Source organism: Girardinichthys multiradiatus, chromosome 22 (genome assembly GCF_021462225.1).
Source record: "Girardinichthys multiradiatus isolate DD_20200921_A chromosome 22, DD_fGirMul_XY1, whole genome shotgun sequence".
Taxonomy (NCBI): Eukaryota; Metazoa; Chordata; class Actinopteri; order Cyprinodontiformes; family Goodeidae; genus Girardinichthys; species Girardinichthys multiradiatus.
The window spans coordinates 28,327,930-28,342,343 of NC_061814.1; the positions used below are offsets into that span (position 1 = coordinate 28,327,930).

The following is a 14,414-nucleotide window of genomic DNA, read 5'->3' on the forward strand; positions in this document are numbered from 1 at the left end:
AAGCAGTGAACACAGTGTTGGTTTATGAAGATCCATCATTAGTTCAAGACAGCCTGTTCCAACTAGTACTGTAATCACTCCACAGTGGAGAGGGCGGATTTAAATACCTTTTAACAGTTAGTCTACTTTATATCTAACAACAATGGCATGGATGTATTTTGTTTCTGGTTTAGCTAAAACAATACATCCTCTCATTTGTGATGATCTATGAATTCTTTGTGTCTGGCTGTACGTCACATCTGGCTAGAGCTCAATGAGGCTGTGTTCCTCTGTAAACCCTGCATACAGCCGAGGGGGAGGGGATGCAACCGGAGAGCTCTAAAATCTCTCTAATAAGAATTGTAGTCTGCAGAAATTCAGTGGCATCATTACTATGTCCAGTAGCTGACATATATATTTGAGGTATTGCAGGGAAAGACAAAAAAATTATCAAATGAAATAAAAGCTGTTACTAGGTGATGTGTAAGTTTAATTGTTAATGCGAAAAGGAAATGTCCAAAATTTATATTGGTAGGTCAAAGCTTTACAAAACCTAGAGATCAGTCTATCTCTAATTTCGTTTTATATTCCTTGAGTACAATCGGGATGGATTGTGCTGCAGCTTTGAATGAGAGCTAAGCTTTTCTGCTCAAGTAATTCGAATCCCAAAATGAAAATAAAATCCTGAAAATAAGCATGAACAGATCCTTACCTGTCGCTTCTTTAAATAATCCAGAGCTATTTGTACATTTTGGAGTCTGTGGAAGCGCATCCTTCCTCTCTCCCGAGGCTGTGGAGATAAACAGTGAAGAATAGCTATATGCTTAATCAGTGACTTAATTTTAGGGAATAAGTAGAAAAAAAATATTAGCAAAACACAAATGACACACAACATGCATCTTACCCCCAGATCTGATGAGGTAGAAAAGTAAAAGAACAAACAAATGACAGACATAGAATCCACCACAATAATTGCCATTTCAAATCCACTCAAACTGTGTGCAGACTATGAATAAAGTGTGGTGAACCACTCTTGTGCTGAACATTTCCAACAATTCAAGCTGTACAGATAAGTTTAAAACAAGTCAAATCTCAAAACCTGAAAGAAAAAGTGACTCTTAACGTCAAAATGGATGAAGGAAATAAATTAACATCCAGTCAGTTCTCTGTGCCACCAATGATTATATAGTGCTGTATTATATGATCTCTTGTGGCAAATACTTATGAATGGTTTCGGGCCACAGCATGATGAGGTAATGGAATGGAAAATGCATTCAAGCCAGGATGCAGCAGCAGTGAAAGACTTGAACTGCATCCAGACATCCTGGTCCTCTCTGTAGCCAAGCAATGGCTAACAAATCAAGCTCTTTGATTTAGTGAAGCCCATTCAGAGAGCTTCAGAAGCAAAATATTTCCATTCCATGATTTCAAAGCAAAGAAATATGTCTGAATCATGGTTTAGACAGAATTAAATGAATGAGCTAGTGAAGTGGCTATAAAAACCTTCAAGGGAGACTTTTTTAATGCGTTTGATACATGAGTGTGGGTGACCATGTATTGTAGTTTTTGTCAGGAAGTGATACAAATCCATTATGTTTATATTGCAATATAAAATTTAAACATGATTCCTATTATGCCTTCATCAAAAAAGTCCCAAAACAAAACTGCTTTGCAACGATGGAAAGAATGGAAACAATATTCTAAATAATGAGCAAAACATTTCAACATCAGTTGGAGAAATAACTACAAACTACAATGAGAAAAAAAATCTGAATTAAGTATATTTCTACACTTCTATTTAAAGGCCATAACATAAGCTGAATTAGTGGGGTATTTTAAGGGGGCAAACCACACGTACCCCCTTATCATCATCATCATCCACCGACTCTCCATGCTGCTCAACCGCACATGCTTCCCTCCCACTCACCAACCGCAAAGTCTTCAGAAAATCACGCTCCCTTCGCTTTATCACCGAAAGGCAACACATGGGGAAGACAAGGAAGACATGGACACACACACACACAGCAACCAAATCATTGGGAAGTTAGACAAGGAACAGAAACCAGTCAAAGAATGGAGAGAAGGATGAGAAACAGTTGAATGTGAACAAACAAACAAAGAAAAAAACAAACAGGCATGAAAGTAACACCGATGGAAGAGGGGGGATGCTAGTATTTGGATGATAATCTCTCATTCTTTGAATCAAAGAAGTGACAAAGTGAAAGTCTAGTATACTGATGTAGACATACAAGGTTTTTGTACACTGTTAAATAACAATCAGCGGGATTATCACAGAAACAAAATTCTGCCTATAATGAGAACTTTCACAACTTAGGATACGATTTCCACCATAAATCAAACTCAAACATTATCAGTTTGTTTAATACACATTTATTTGTACCAATTGAAATTAGTACATTACAGAAATAAAATTAATTATGAATTGTCACAACATTTATATAGGCAATCAGTCACATTTTAATCTTTTAGTTCTTTTTGTGATATGACATTAATTCTAAAATCCATTTTCATTATAACTTCTACTCTATTATATATCTATATATATATAAACAAATATCACTGTTCTTCAAAAAGGAACATGTCAACAATATTAACCCCAATGCAATTTAATCAACCTGTTCTACAGAAAAACTTGGAGGTTAAGTGAAGGGTAAATAAAAACTTTAACTTCTCAATACACTGACTTGTATTCTTAGTATATTTGACTTCTTCTTATATTGTGGAAGCATAGTAAACAGTTTTTACTGAAGGTGATTTTAAAAGGGGTTTAAACTGAGGACATAAGTTGTTTTTGTTTTTTATCCAGAGCTACCTTAGGGCAACACAAAATATCAATCACTATAGGCACTGTAGGTAAATAATACAATAGATTGTGAAATATGTGTATTCCCATTACAGACAGGTCAATATTATTATTTATTACTGAGATACTCTAGATAGTTTTGACTAGAAATAAAACCTTACTGTGTAAATATCTTGAAAAACTGATTTTCTGTGATGAAGTCATGTAAGGCTCCCTTTTACAATATGACATAAAAAATCTGCCAGAATGTGGATGGTCTGTAAGAGTCCAGGTGAAGAGGGGCTACCAAGCTGGCCTCATGCTAAAGCTACCACCAAATAAGCAAGCAGCTGCTCATATTTATAAATTAACTTTACAATAGTGAGCATGTACTGTAGAGTGAAGTTGTAAAACCTATGGTGGTAGCATTGTGATACTATGGCAAAAAAAAAGCAACAGTGGAAAAACCTATCCGCCGTTAAACAAATGCAGGAGGATTATGTTTGCCTTCACTCTGAAATGAGATTATCTAAACTTTCTGAGATCCATTAACATTAATATGGTCCTAAGAGATCCTTGAGACCAGAGGATGGTCTTTAACCATAATAATGTGGCCTTACAGATCTTGAAATTATTTATGTTTAACTATACATTTCACACAAAATTAACAATTTTTCTTAAATGGATTTTGTTCATCTTTCTCTCAAGTATTGCCAGTGAGTGCTAACCTAATTGTATTGTTTATCTGCAGCAACATACATCTGCAGGTTTACATTCACATTCCTACTTAAAAAAAAAGCCTCCAAACTGTAAATATAACATAATATGCCAAAGAGTAAACAATTTACATTTTTATATTATGTATCTGGTAAGACAATAATAGAATTTTAGTCCAAGTATTCTTTGAACGAAAAACAAAGTAACATTTCGTAACTTGCGCCATGTTCTGGATTCAGCAATTTCATGTCAGGATGTTAGATCTTGAAATGTTCTGTTACACCATTTAGTGTTTGATGTTTTGCCAACAAAAAAGTGACCTTTTTTTAATTTAGTTTTAGTCGTTGGGACAGCAAAGCTGATTACAGGGCTTAAAATCCCAGGATTCCCCTCTCCCCTACGCCAAGTTAAAGTTACATAAGAGCGAAAGGAAAGTGCCAGAGCATCCACACAGAAAATGTAGGATACTCTGCTCTGCATGACAAGAACAAGTTCTCTCTATATGTCCCGTTTGTGTCTGGTTTATCTGACTGATCTCTTTCAAGAGGCGCTAACTCAAGTATCAAAATCAAGTTTCACATGAGCCAAAACATAATCAGATTTCATTCCACGTAAATCTGAGGTCTCATCTTTTTATGAGACACATACCAAAAAAAAGCACAAACTCACCAGTGTGTTGCCAGACAAAACCTCCAACAGTGAGATCAGGTTATGTCCATCTCGTAAGTCTTCGTACAGGTCATTTATGTGCTTTCGTACCTGCAGAAACAGGGAAGCAAGTAAAATTGTATTACTGGTGCTTTTTATTCACAGTCCCTGCCCAATGTAATTTCATTCTATATTTTTTAGGTATTTGCTCCTTTTTGTTATTGCCCTACTTTTCTACTCTCTCCTATCCTCTATAATAGAGATTTACGAATGCATTCTATAAAACATTTATTTATTTTATTCCATTTACCTACCACTCAGTGTCTTCTCTTCTTTTACTATATTCTAAATAAGAGAAAAATATTTTCATGACTGTCTCAAGAAAAGCTAAATTATTGGCTAGCTGGAAACAATCACTGTCTTTGATATTTAGCAATATCCCAATTGAAAAGGACTGCTTGGATGCAATATTGTATTTATATTTTCAGTGTCATACATGAGAATTTTGCATGCCAATTTTTAAATTTGGCCTGTTTAGACGGTAACTCCCCTTGATTCCCACACCTTATATACAGGGGTTGGACAATGAAACTGAAACACCTGTCATTTTAGTGTGGGAGGTTTCATGGCTAAATTGGACCAGCCTGGTAGCCAGTCTTTATTGATTGCACATTGCACCAGTAAGAGCAGAGTGTGAAGGTACAATTAGCAGGGTAAGAGCAGAGTTTTGCTCAAAATATTGAAATGCACACAACATTATGGGTGACATACCAGAGTTCAAAAGAGGACAAATTGTTGGTGCACGTCTTGCTGGCGCATCTGTGACCAAGACGGCAAGTCTTTGTGATGTATCAAGAGCCACGGTATCCAGGGTAATGTCAGCATACCACCAAGAAGGACGAACCACATCCAACAGGATTAACTGTAGACGCAAGAGGAAGCTGTCTGAAAGGGATGTTCGGGTGCTAACCCGGATTGTATCCAAAAAACATAAAACCACGGCTGCCCAAATCACGGAAGAATTAAATGTGCACCTCAACTCTCCTGTTTCCACCAGAACTCTCCGTCGGGAGCCCCACAGGGTCAATATACACGGCCGAGCTGCTATAGCCAAACCTTTGATCACTCATGCCAATGCCAAACGTCGGTTTCAATGGTGCAAGGAGCGCAAATCTTGGGCTGTGGACAATGTGAAACATGTATTGTTCTCTGATGAGTCCACCTTTACTGTTTTCCCCACATCCGGGAGAGTTACGGTGTGGAGAAGCCCCAAAGAAGCGTACCACCCAGACTGTTGCATGCCCAGAGTGAAGCATGGGGGTGGATCAGTGATGGTTTGGGCTGTCATATCATGGCATTCTCTTGGCCCAATACTTGTGCTAGATGCGTGCGTCACTGCCAAGGACTACCGAACCATTCTTGAGGACCATGTGCATCCATTGGTTCAAACATTGTATCCTGAAGGCGGTGCCATCTATCAGGATGACAATGCACCAATACACACAGCAAGACTGGTGAAAGATTGGTTTGATGAACATGAAAGTGAAGTTGAACATCTCCCATGGCCTGCACAGTCACCAGATCTAAATATTATTGAGCCACTTTGGGGTGTTTTGGAGGAGCGAGTCAGGAAACGTTTTCCTCCACCAGTATCACGTAGTGACCTGGCCACTATCCTGCAAGAAGAATGGCATAAAATCCCTCTGACCACTGTGCAGGACTTGTATATGTCATTCCCAAGACGAATTGAAGCTGTATTGGCCGCAAAAGGAGGCCCTACACCATACTAATAAATTATTGTAGTCTAAAACCAGGTGTTTCAGTTTCATTGTCCAACCCCTGTATGTTTTTGTGGTCAAAGTGCTAAAGCTCAAAAAGAGTGCTGGAGATGTTGTGTGGAATGAAAAATCAGAAAAGGGGCTGGAAAATGTGGGTTAATCATAACTGATATTGTCATCGCAATTTTCAGCAACTGTATCGCAAATACATGTTTTCCTGATATCAGTGTAGCCTGGAATTTCTGTGGTTGACGTACCCACAAATTTGAGTTTTTAGAGGTTTTTCTCTAACCTTATTATGGCCCTTAATTGTAATAGTTATTCTAATGGCTTTCTGTAAGGCCCTTTGTGATGGTTTTGTCCGAGAAAGGCGCTTAACAAATAAACTTTACTTACTTACTTACTAACCAAGAAATGATTACAATTATATGTACATGGGTAAATATATAAATACGCCCCCACTACTAAAAATCCCTTAGCAAGCCGCTTGCTGATGCCATGCTTAATGCACTTATCAACAAGATTCTGGCATAATTCTGGCTGCAAATTTGTTCACACTCATTATCAGAAATAGTAGAGGTCATTTAAATTTATTTATTTATTGCCTGCCAACCTTTTAAAAAAGGCCATAAAATGCTCCATAGCTATTGCACAAGAGTAATATAATCCGGCTTTATCCAAGCCAAAACCAGTTTGATGCGTGTTTGGATTCATTGTCCTGTTGGAAAACACAGCTGTGTCAAAGTTTCAATCAAAGGTTAAGCCTCATAAACATCATCATAAACATGAAGATCCTGAAAAACCAGTGTCAATGTCCACAGGGAAGTGAAATTAACATCAACATCAACATCCACTAGATGGACTGACGAAGAAAAAACAGCTTTACACTCAATTGAAATTTGTAGGTGCCTTCCAGGACAAGAGAAAAGGCTCCTGAAGAAAGATTTTACGGACAAACGAGTCAAAAAATTGAACTCTTTGACCGCAGCTACAGGAAGCATGTTTAGTAAAGTTAAGGTGAGGCTTTGAAACCTAGGAGCACTGTACAAACTGTCAAGCACGGTGATGGTAGAATCATGGTGTGGGGCTGTTTTGCTTTGCTCAAAGTGGATGGAATGGTGAAAGGATGATTAGTTCCAAATTATTTAACTTCACCTGAAATCAACAGCTAGACCTAACTTGCTAAAGTACATTTATTCAAACACTAGAGGGACTGTATGGATATGTTTGGACTTTGGCAAAATTCTGAACCTGTGTAAATCCATGATAAAATCAATCTATTACATTTAACTCATGCTTTAAAACATTTGACAAGTTTGTTGCATCGGCATTTCATGTTGAGAAAAGAACCGCTCAAATAAATCATTAAAAGCCCCAAATTATTCTGACATTCAAGGCCATGATGAAAGTATGTAGAGAAGCTCTGTGGCATTTAGGTCTTCCAAGGTTAACAGTGTAACACTTCACCTAGCAACTTAAGTGAGGTGCTAAACAACAGCACAGTCCTCCCTGTCCTAAATACCGCACCCCTGTGTGAAATCACTCTGCTGCCTGTTGACCTGCTTTCACACAGGACTTTCAGGACTGTAATGCCAGATAGGAACCACAGCTGTGAGGCCAGAATAGACCAGTATGTTTGCAATATTGGGTGGGAAAAGAAAACCTCCAGAAATTACTCAGCACCTCTGATTTGTCATTGACCACATGTCAGGTGTTTTATGGACAGTCAAAGGTGCATCAAAAGTGTCATTACATGTAATTTAACATTAAAAAAAAAATAAACATGTGAATTTAATATGAATAAATATTTAAATTATGTTACTGTGCTGCAATGCAGAATAAAATTATTTAAACTCTCACTGTGGCTGATTAAACAGATTCTCAGGTCTGAGGTCGACTATAGGTCAATCATCCTGGCTGGAGCAGTTTTATCTCTGTCCACTGGCTTTGATGGGTAATGCTGACAGATAAGATAAAGATAGGCTTTTTATAGTATGTTTTTATTTATTTATTTACTGAGTTATGCCACCTTTGGCCCTCCATATAGCTAAAACACACAAAGCAAAAGGTAAAGATGGCCTGAAATTAGTATATCTAAAAATAAACATAAAAACTTCAAAATATTGACTTTAGTAAAAATGGTAAGATATGTGTTTTTTAAACAATTCTATTATGGTATGCAATTTCTGTTCCATATATAATATTAGGACGATTGTTTTAACTAGAAATAGTATGTCCTTATTTCTTCTGCCAAGAAGGTGACAAGGTCTACATGGTGTGCTCTGCAGCAAGCTATTCTAGAAACAAGAACTGGAACCAGCAGTTTCTCGGAGCCTCAAGCACCCTTCAAAATGTACTCTCAATGTGAAAATATAAAAATGATTCTGTCAGTCAACCTTAAACAATCATAGCAGGAAGCTGACGTCATGGTCAAGTAAATTTGTGTCAGAGACTCAGATAATCATTAAATTGGTAGAATTGAAAATACACCACAGAACCTGATCTCAAATTTAACGATGTCCACTTGCCCTTCGATTGCTTTAAAAGGACTAACAGAATCAAGAAATTATCAGTTTTACAGAGTAATAGGTGCATTAAACTGGACATAGGAAGGCAATGTGACATTTTATTTATTTGGGGGATCAGAGTAGTGGGTTATTATTTGCCATACCATAGAAACTGTAAATTTGCCAAATGTTAAATGGAGGCAAAGTCATATTACAAGTTAATATTTCAAAGAATAATTAAAAATTGTCCTTAATCGTTTTTTATTCAGGAGATTTACTGTTGCTCACGTCATACTGCAGACATTCTAAAAACTATTTCTGATGGAATAGCAAAAACAGTCCCTTTTCTATGACTGATCCTAGTGACACTGTGTGCTGTTTGTTACGTAAAATCTGTCTGTTTAATAAGCCCTACTTGCTGTTATTTGTTTTCAACTTGAAATTAGAGCTCAGCACTCATGCTATAATTTTTAGATACACATTCCCCTACATCGGTTTAATCAGTTCTGAAATTAAATCACTTTTTAACCAGAAAAATAAATCTTTAGACCAAAAGACAGAGAAGTGTCACCACAGTCTAATTTCTGAGAAAGAAAATCTGCTTGGATTTCATTCTTCATCTGACAACCTGGCCTTGAGCTACAACATAAAAGCTTGCATATATGTTCCCTTCCTGTTGAATTAATTAGTTTGTAACGATAGCATTCCAGTATAGTGAGAGCACAACACTAACACAAACAGAACCTGTAGCACTGCAATGCGAAAAATAATACAGACTTCTGTGTAAAAGGAGCAAGGTTTTTCAAAACCTGTGTACCTATTTGGTAGTTATGGGAGAAACCTGATTCTAACATACAGAATTCTCATACAGTCATTGGAAAAAGAAGCATATCCTCCTTTAATACCTGGTTTTTACATAAACGAGATAAAAATCATCTAGTGCTTTCAGATTCTAAAATGGTTTAAATCGTATCTTAAGTGGAGAAAAGAAAATACCTGATTCAACACTGTCAGTAAATATTAAGCAAACAATATGTCAAAATAAGTATGTGAACAAATTTTGGCCTACTCCTATTTACAATGTTGCTTCAGTTCATTTAGGTTTACAGAAATGTCATGTCACTTAAGGTCCTAACTCAGCATTTCAATTAAACTGACGTCTAAACTTTGATTAGGCCATTGCATTAACTTGCCACATTTCTTTTTCAGCCACTCTGTTGTAGTTCTAATGCTGTGTTTGGGATCATTGTCCTGTTATAATTTGGGCCAAGGTTCAGTTGTTGGACAAATTACTTCAAATTTGGTTCTTGATCGGCTCAATGGTTGCAAGGTGCCCAGGCTACAAAACAAGCCCAAATCATTACTCCTCCATCACCATACATGACAGTGGGTATGAGGAGTTTCTGGTGATATGCTGTGTTTGGTTTTCACCAAACATGGCATCGTGCATTATGGCTAAATATCATTCGGACATTTTTTGCGTTTTAAGTCACGCTGCCATAATCTCTATGGAAAGAAGAGTCTTTCTTCTCTCAGTCTTTTTAGATAACCAACACTTGTTCAGTCTTTGTCTAGTTGTTCAGTTTATCCTTTAATATGCTGGGATGTTTTGGAGTTTCTCCAAGGATTGCATGGTGTGACCATGGGTGGGTTTCTAATGAGTCAAATTTTAGGCAGACAGGGAACATGACTGCTGTCAGAAATCAGACCTATTCTTGTAAATGGCCTTAAAGTCCTTCACAGATTGATGGGTAGCATCAGTCGCTTCTTTAAGGTAATTGCTGGTGCTTTTCCCTCCTTGGTACAGTATGCTGTCATAAACATGGACACTGCAAAACCAGCAAACTGCCAAGACTCCTGCTTTTAGGCATTCACACAGGCATTGGTTAATCAAGTGCAATTAAATACCCTCTTAAATGCTACAGAAACACCAAGGGTGTACTTAGTTTCTTACACAAAGCTTCTCTGTTTAAGCTTCATATCCTGATACATGAAAGCCTCAACTTTACAGGTGTACCTACTTTTCCCAACAACTGTATGCCAGTATTAATACAAATGTATTTCTGTTCGGTCTTAAAGCCTTATGTGGACAGATACTGTAAATTTGTATTTATGTACAGTACCTTGCAAAAGTGTTCATAGCCCTTGAACCTTTTCACATTTTCAATTGACCAATTGAAAAGGTCGCTTTCATATGTATTCATGCTGCACTGTGTCAGATTTCTATTTCTAAAATAATGATTAAAGGACTGTATTTTCCCTTCTCCACAGTTTTACACTACTATTTTGGTGTATTATTTCAAATCCAATTGAAAGACAATGACGTTTGAGGTTGTAAGTGACAAAGTCTGATTAAATTCAAAGGGTATAAATACTTTTGCAAACCACTGTATATACCTACAGACATCCAACAGAATGATTTTGAGCATCCATTATGTATGCTACCAAACCAAAGCTGGTGTCATCATGCAAAGTTAATGAGCAAAGCAAAAATCTAAGATTTTCTGTAAGAGTTTACATGCTATGCACAGCAGTGAAAATGGAACCAATGAAATTCATTCAACATTAACACTTAGCAGCCAGAGACCAAATGTTTTAATTTACCAATAAGTAAATCAGAGAATGAAAGACAACACAGATAAATCTCGATTAAGAGATGGTAATGATTCATTCCATTCAGTCTCCTGAACACTTTTACAAACATTTTTTATATCTTCTACATTGCCTTTATATTCACAAAGGCGTGACAGATGAGACACGTTCATGCTCGTCTTTCCTTTTAGTGTCTCATTAAATTCCAGACACTGATGAAACCACAAAGTAAGCGTTCAAATTCACAACTCAACAAAATAAAACCTGTTGCTGCAGCAGATCAGCCACACATGTCTTCCTAAACGACTTTCAGCAAACTTAAAAAAACGTTTCAGCAGGAATGTTGACATGTAACCTCATAAAAAAGTGGCAATAAATGATTACTGTGCATGTTAAATGAAAATGGCTTTGATAACTGTCAGAAAAAAGACTGATTTAATTCTTTATATGCCTTTATCATTTTAACATAGTTCCATAAATATGTACCTGTACATTAACGCCCAAAACTCCAAATTTAATATATGATCAGTACAGTTATCATATGCAATCAAATTTAATTAGCAAACATTTTCAAACTTTCACCATATATTAGCTCTTACCTTTAGTAGATGCTGGTTTATCCATTTTGTAAAGGTCTTTTTCTGCACTCTGTCTCTTTCATCTGCAAAAGAAGAAACATCACAACGTTAACTGTTTCTTGAGAAGTCATCTGGGTGCATCTCTTTTTGCTAAATCCACCAGGACAGAAACTCCCTCAACCAATACATGTTATGAAAACTGTTAGGTTAGTACGTTTCTTGGTATACCTGAAAAAAATTACAAATGATGGTGGAATAAGAGCATGCCATTAAAGAGTAATGCGGTTATCAGCTATGCTGCTACATAATCATTTGCTTGGTGGATTTCAAGACTGAGAACTTAATTTTCAACAAAAATATTTGTGCATTCTTCTTTGCAAAATAGCAAAAGCTCAGTCAGATTTAATGGGGAGCTTCTGTAAACATTTTCAAGTCTTAAGTCTTTTGCTGTATCTAATGTTTTTTGTTTTTTCCACCATTGCCCCGTATTTAGCTGTATAACATTTTCCTTTAAACTCAGACCAGCTGCCTTGTCCCTGCTGAAGAAAAGCATCTCCACAGCATGACGCTGTCGACACCATGTTTCACTTTGGGGAATGTGTGTTCAGGATAGTTGTATTCTAAAGCACTTTCTTCCATGTGTTTGCTGTGAATTTCTCCACAACTTTATCCCTGACCTGTCCGATGTGTTTCCCTGGTCAACATGATGCTGTTAGTTCAGTAATGTTCTCTAACAAGCTCTAAAGCCTGCGTTAGTTTATCACAAAATATCTCAATGAAATGTATTGAAAGTTCTATTTGAGATCTAGACATTTGAAAAGGTTGTGAAAAATGTGAAAAATGTGAAAGTGGGTATCAATGCTTTCGCAAGTAACCGTATCTAATTCAGTCATTGCAATCAATACTTCCCCGGTTTAAAAAATCCAATAAACGAATTACCAAAATTAAAACAAACAAATATAAACAACTGTAAACAAAAGAAAAGAGTCTTTTTTCCTAAAGAAAGACGTACAGCAATGTGGGATGGGAACGTGTGAAAGTTTTACAGTAGCACAAAGGAAGGTTGTGGTTTCCCACAGGCTAAGATGAAATCAGTCTCGTCTACAAGCTGTCAAATACACCACAATGTTTTATTCGTTGTTTGCATCACCATACCAACCAGACTGACATCAGCTTGTACAATGACAACACCACTGCAGAAGCAGATTCATTTCAACATAAAATCAAACTGGTATATTTAAGTCCAACTATCTATTTTGTGCCTGTAATAGCTAAATACTGGCCAGTCACCACAGCTGTGACTCATTTCACTGCTTCCACGTTTGCATACACACTCCTCAATGTAATCCTTAGTGAATCAAAAAAACCATCAGCAGTTTAGGAGAAATATTTCCTGAATCCTGACTGTCGGACCAACAGCAGATAACCTCATGCCTTTATTAATCTCCACAGCAGATTACACTTTAGCTTCCCCTCAGACAGTTCAGAGCAATCATTGTTAATGAGCAAATACAGACGAGCCTAATCATTTAAGAAAGCCGTAACATAAACACTAACCCATGCAGCACATGAGAGTTACCAGATGTGCTCTGTGATCCCGTTCGTTTTCAAGCAGGTACTTCATCTCGTGTGGCAGCGTCTGACGGGCAGACAATAGGATAGCGGTCCAGGTAGACGAATGTCGTGTGGATAAAAGACCGAAGAAGCTGTTTGTCTCACTGATCCTGCCTTTCTGTCTAACAGCGTCTAAAGGAGCTGTAACTCCCTCTCTCCTCATGCATCCAGAGCGAGTCCTGTCAGGTTTTCCATGGCTGCTTGCTATTTTGAGTTTCCAAGCCTGTTTATCTAACAGCAGCTTGTGAAGCCAGCGAATTTTAAAAAAGTGTTTTATACAAATAAACCCATTTCTTGTGCAAGGATGCTTTCAACTCATCATTTTGTGAATATGGGTACATAGAAACTGCTTTTAAAGGTGCAATTATGATGCAAGTCACCATTATTTCTTGATTACAGACTATACTGATTATGTCACAGTTAAACAAAAACCATTTATTTTTAAGCTAGAAAGCAAAAGGTTGAACATAATCAGTTATAGGTTTGTAGTTGCTTGTATTTTTTTTCCCAGGCATATACAAATCAACTTCCTGCATGATAGGACATGAAAACAGCCAGAACAGATGGCAAGCCGGTCTGCCTAAACACCATATCTCAACCGCAAATCATAAGACTTAAAATCATCCAGTGTCAATTTCCTACAGACAATTGCTTTTGAAAATAAATCAGCTGCTTTATGGAATCGAAGGTCTTTATAAGTGGATGGCAACTTATATTCAAGTGAAACAATTACTGATTATCATATAATAAATCCTTTGAAATGATCATTAACCCCGGAAAATGTATGTCCATGATAACAAAGGGTACTTTAAGTGTCCTGGTAGTCTATCCTCTGCAGATTCTTTTATTTAGTTCATTTAAAAATAGTGCATGAGTAACAGGCGCTGGGAATTGGAAAGTGAAGTGGTGTGACAATTATTCTGGATAAGAAAGATCAAGTGGAAGATGAAATATTTCAGAGTCACATTTTCTTCTCTGTAGCACGAACAATGACCTTTTCATTTCTAAAGAGACTCCACTTTCCTGCATATTCAAGTCTACCAGATTTTTATTTTGTCTTGCTCAACATTAACAACCCAGTTCTGAAGCCAAAGAGAAAAGCCTCGGGAGATCCTAGGAAGCCAGTACCATAAGAGGCCAGCTGCGCTAGCTGTTGTAATAGCGACCTCCGGGTAGATGGACCCACTGTTGGAGCGAA

At 37.1% G+C, this 14,414-nt stretch overlaps 1 protein-coding gene across 1 annotated transcript in view; it reads right to left on the reverse strand.

Moving 5' to 3' along the window:
• dst (dystonin) overlaps positions 1–14,414 on the reverse strand; it is a 141,598-nt gene that overhangs the window by 92,482 nt on the left and 34,702 nt on the right. The window contains exons 5-7 of the mRNA XM_047351559.1: positions 11,624–11,685; positions 4,169–4,258; positions 692–769 (exon numbers count right to left, since the gene is read on the reverse strand). Of these exons, the coding sequence (XP_047207515.1) occupies positions 692–769; positions 4,169–4,258; positions 11,624–11,685 (230 nt within the window). The remainder of the gene's footprint in view (positions 1–691; positions 770–4,168; positions 4,259–11,623; positions 11,686–14,414) is intronic.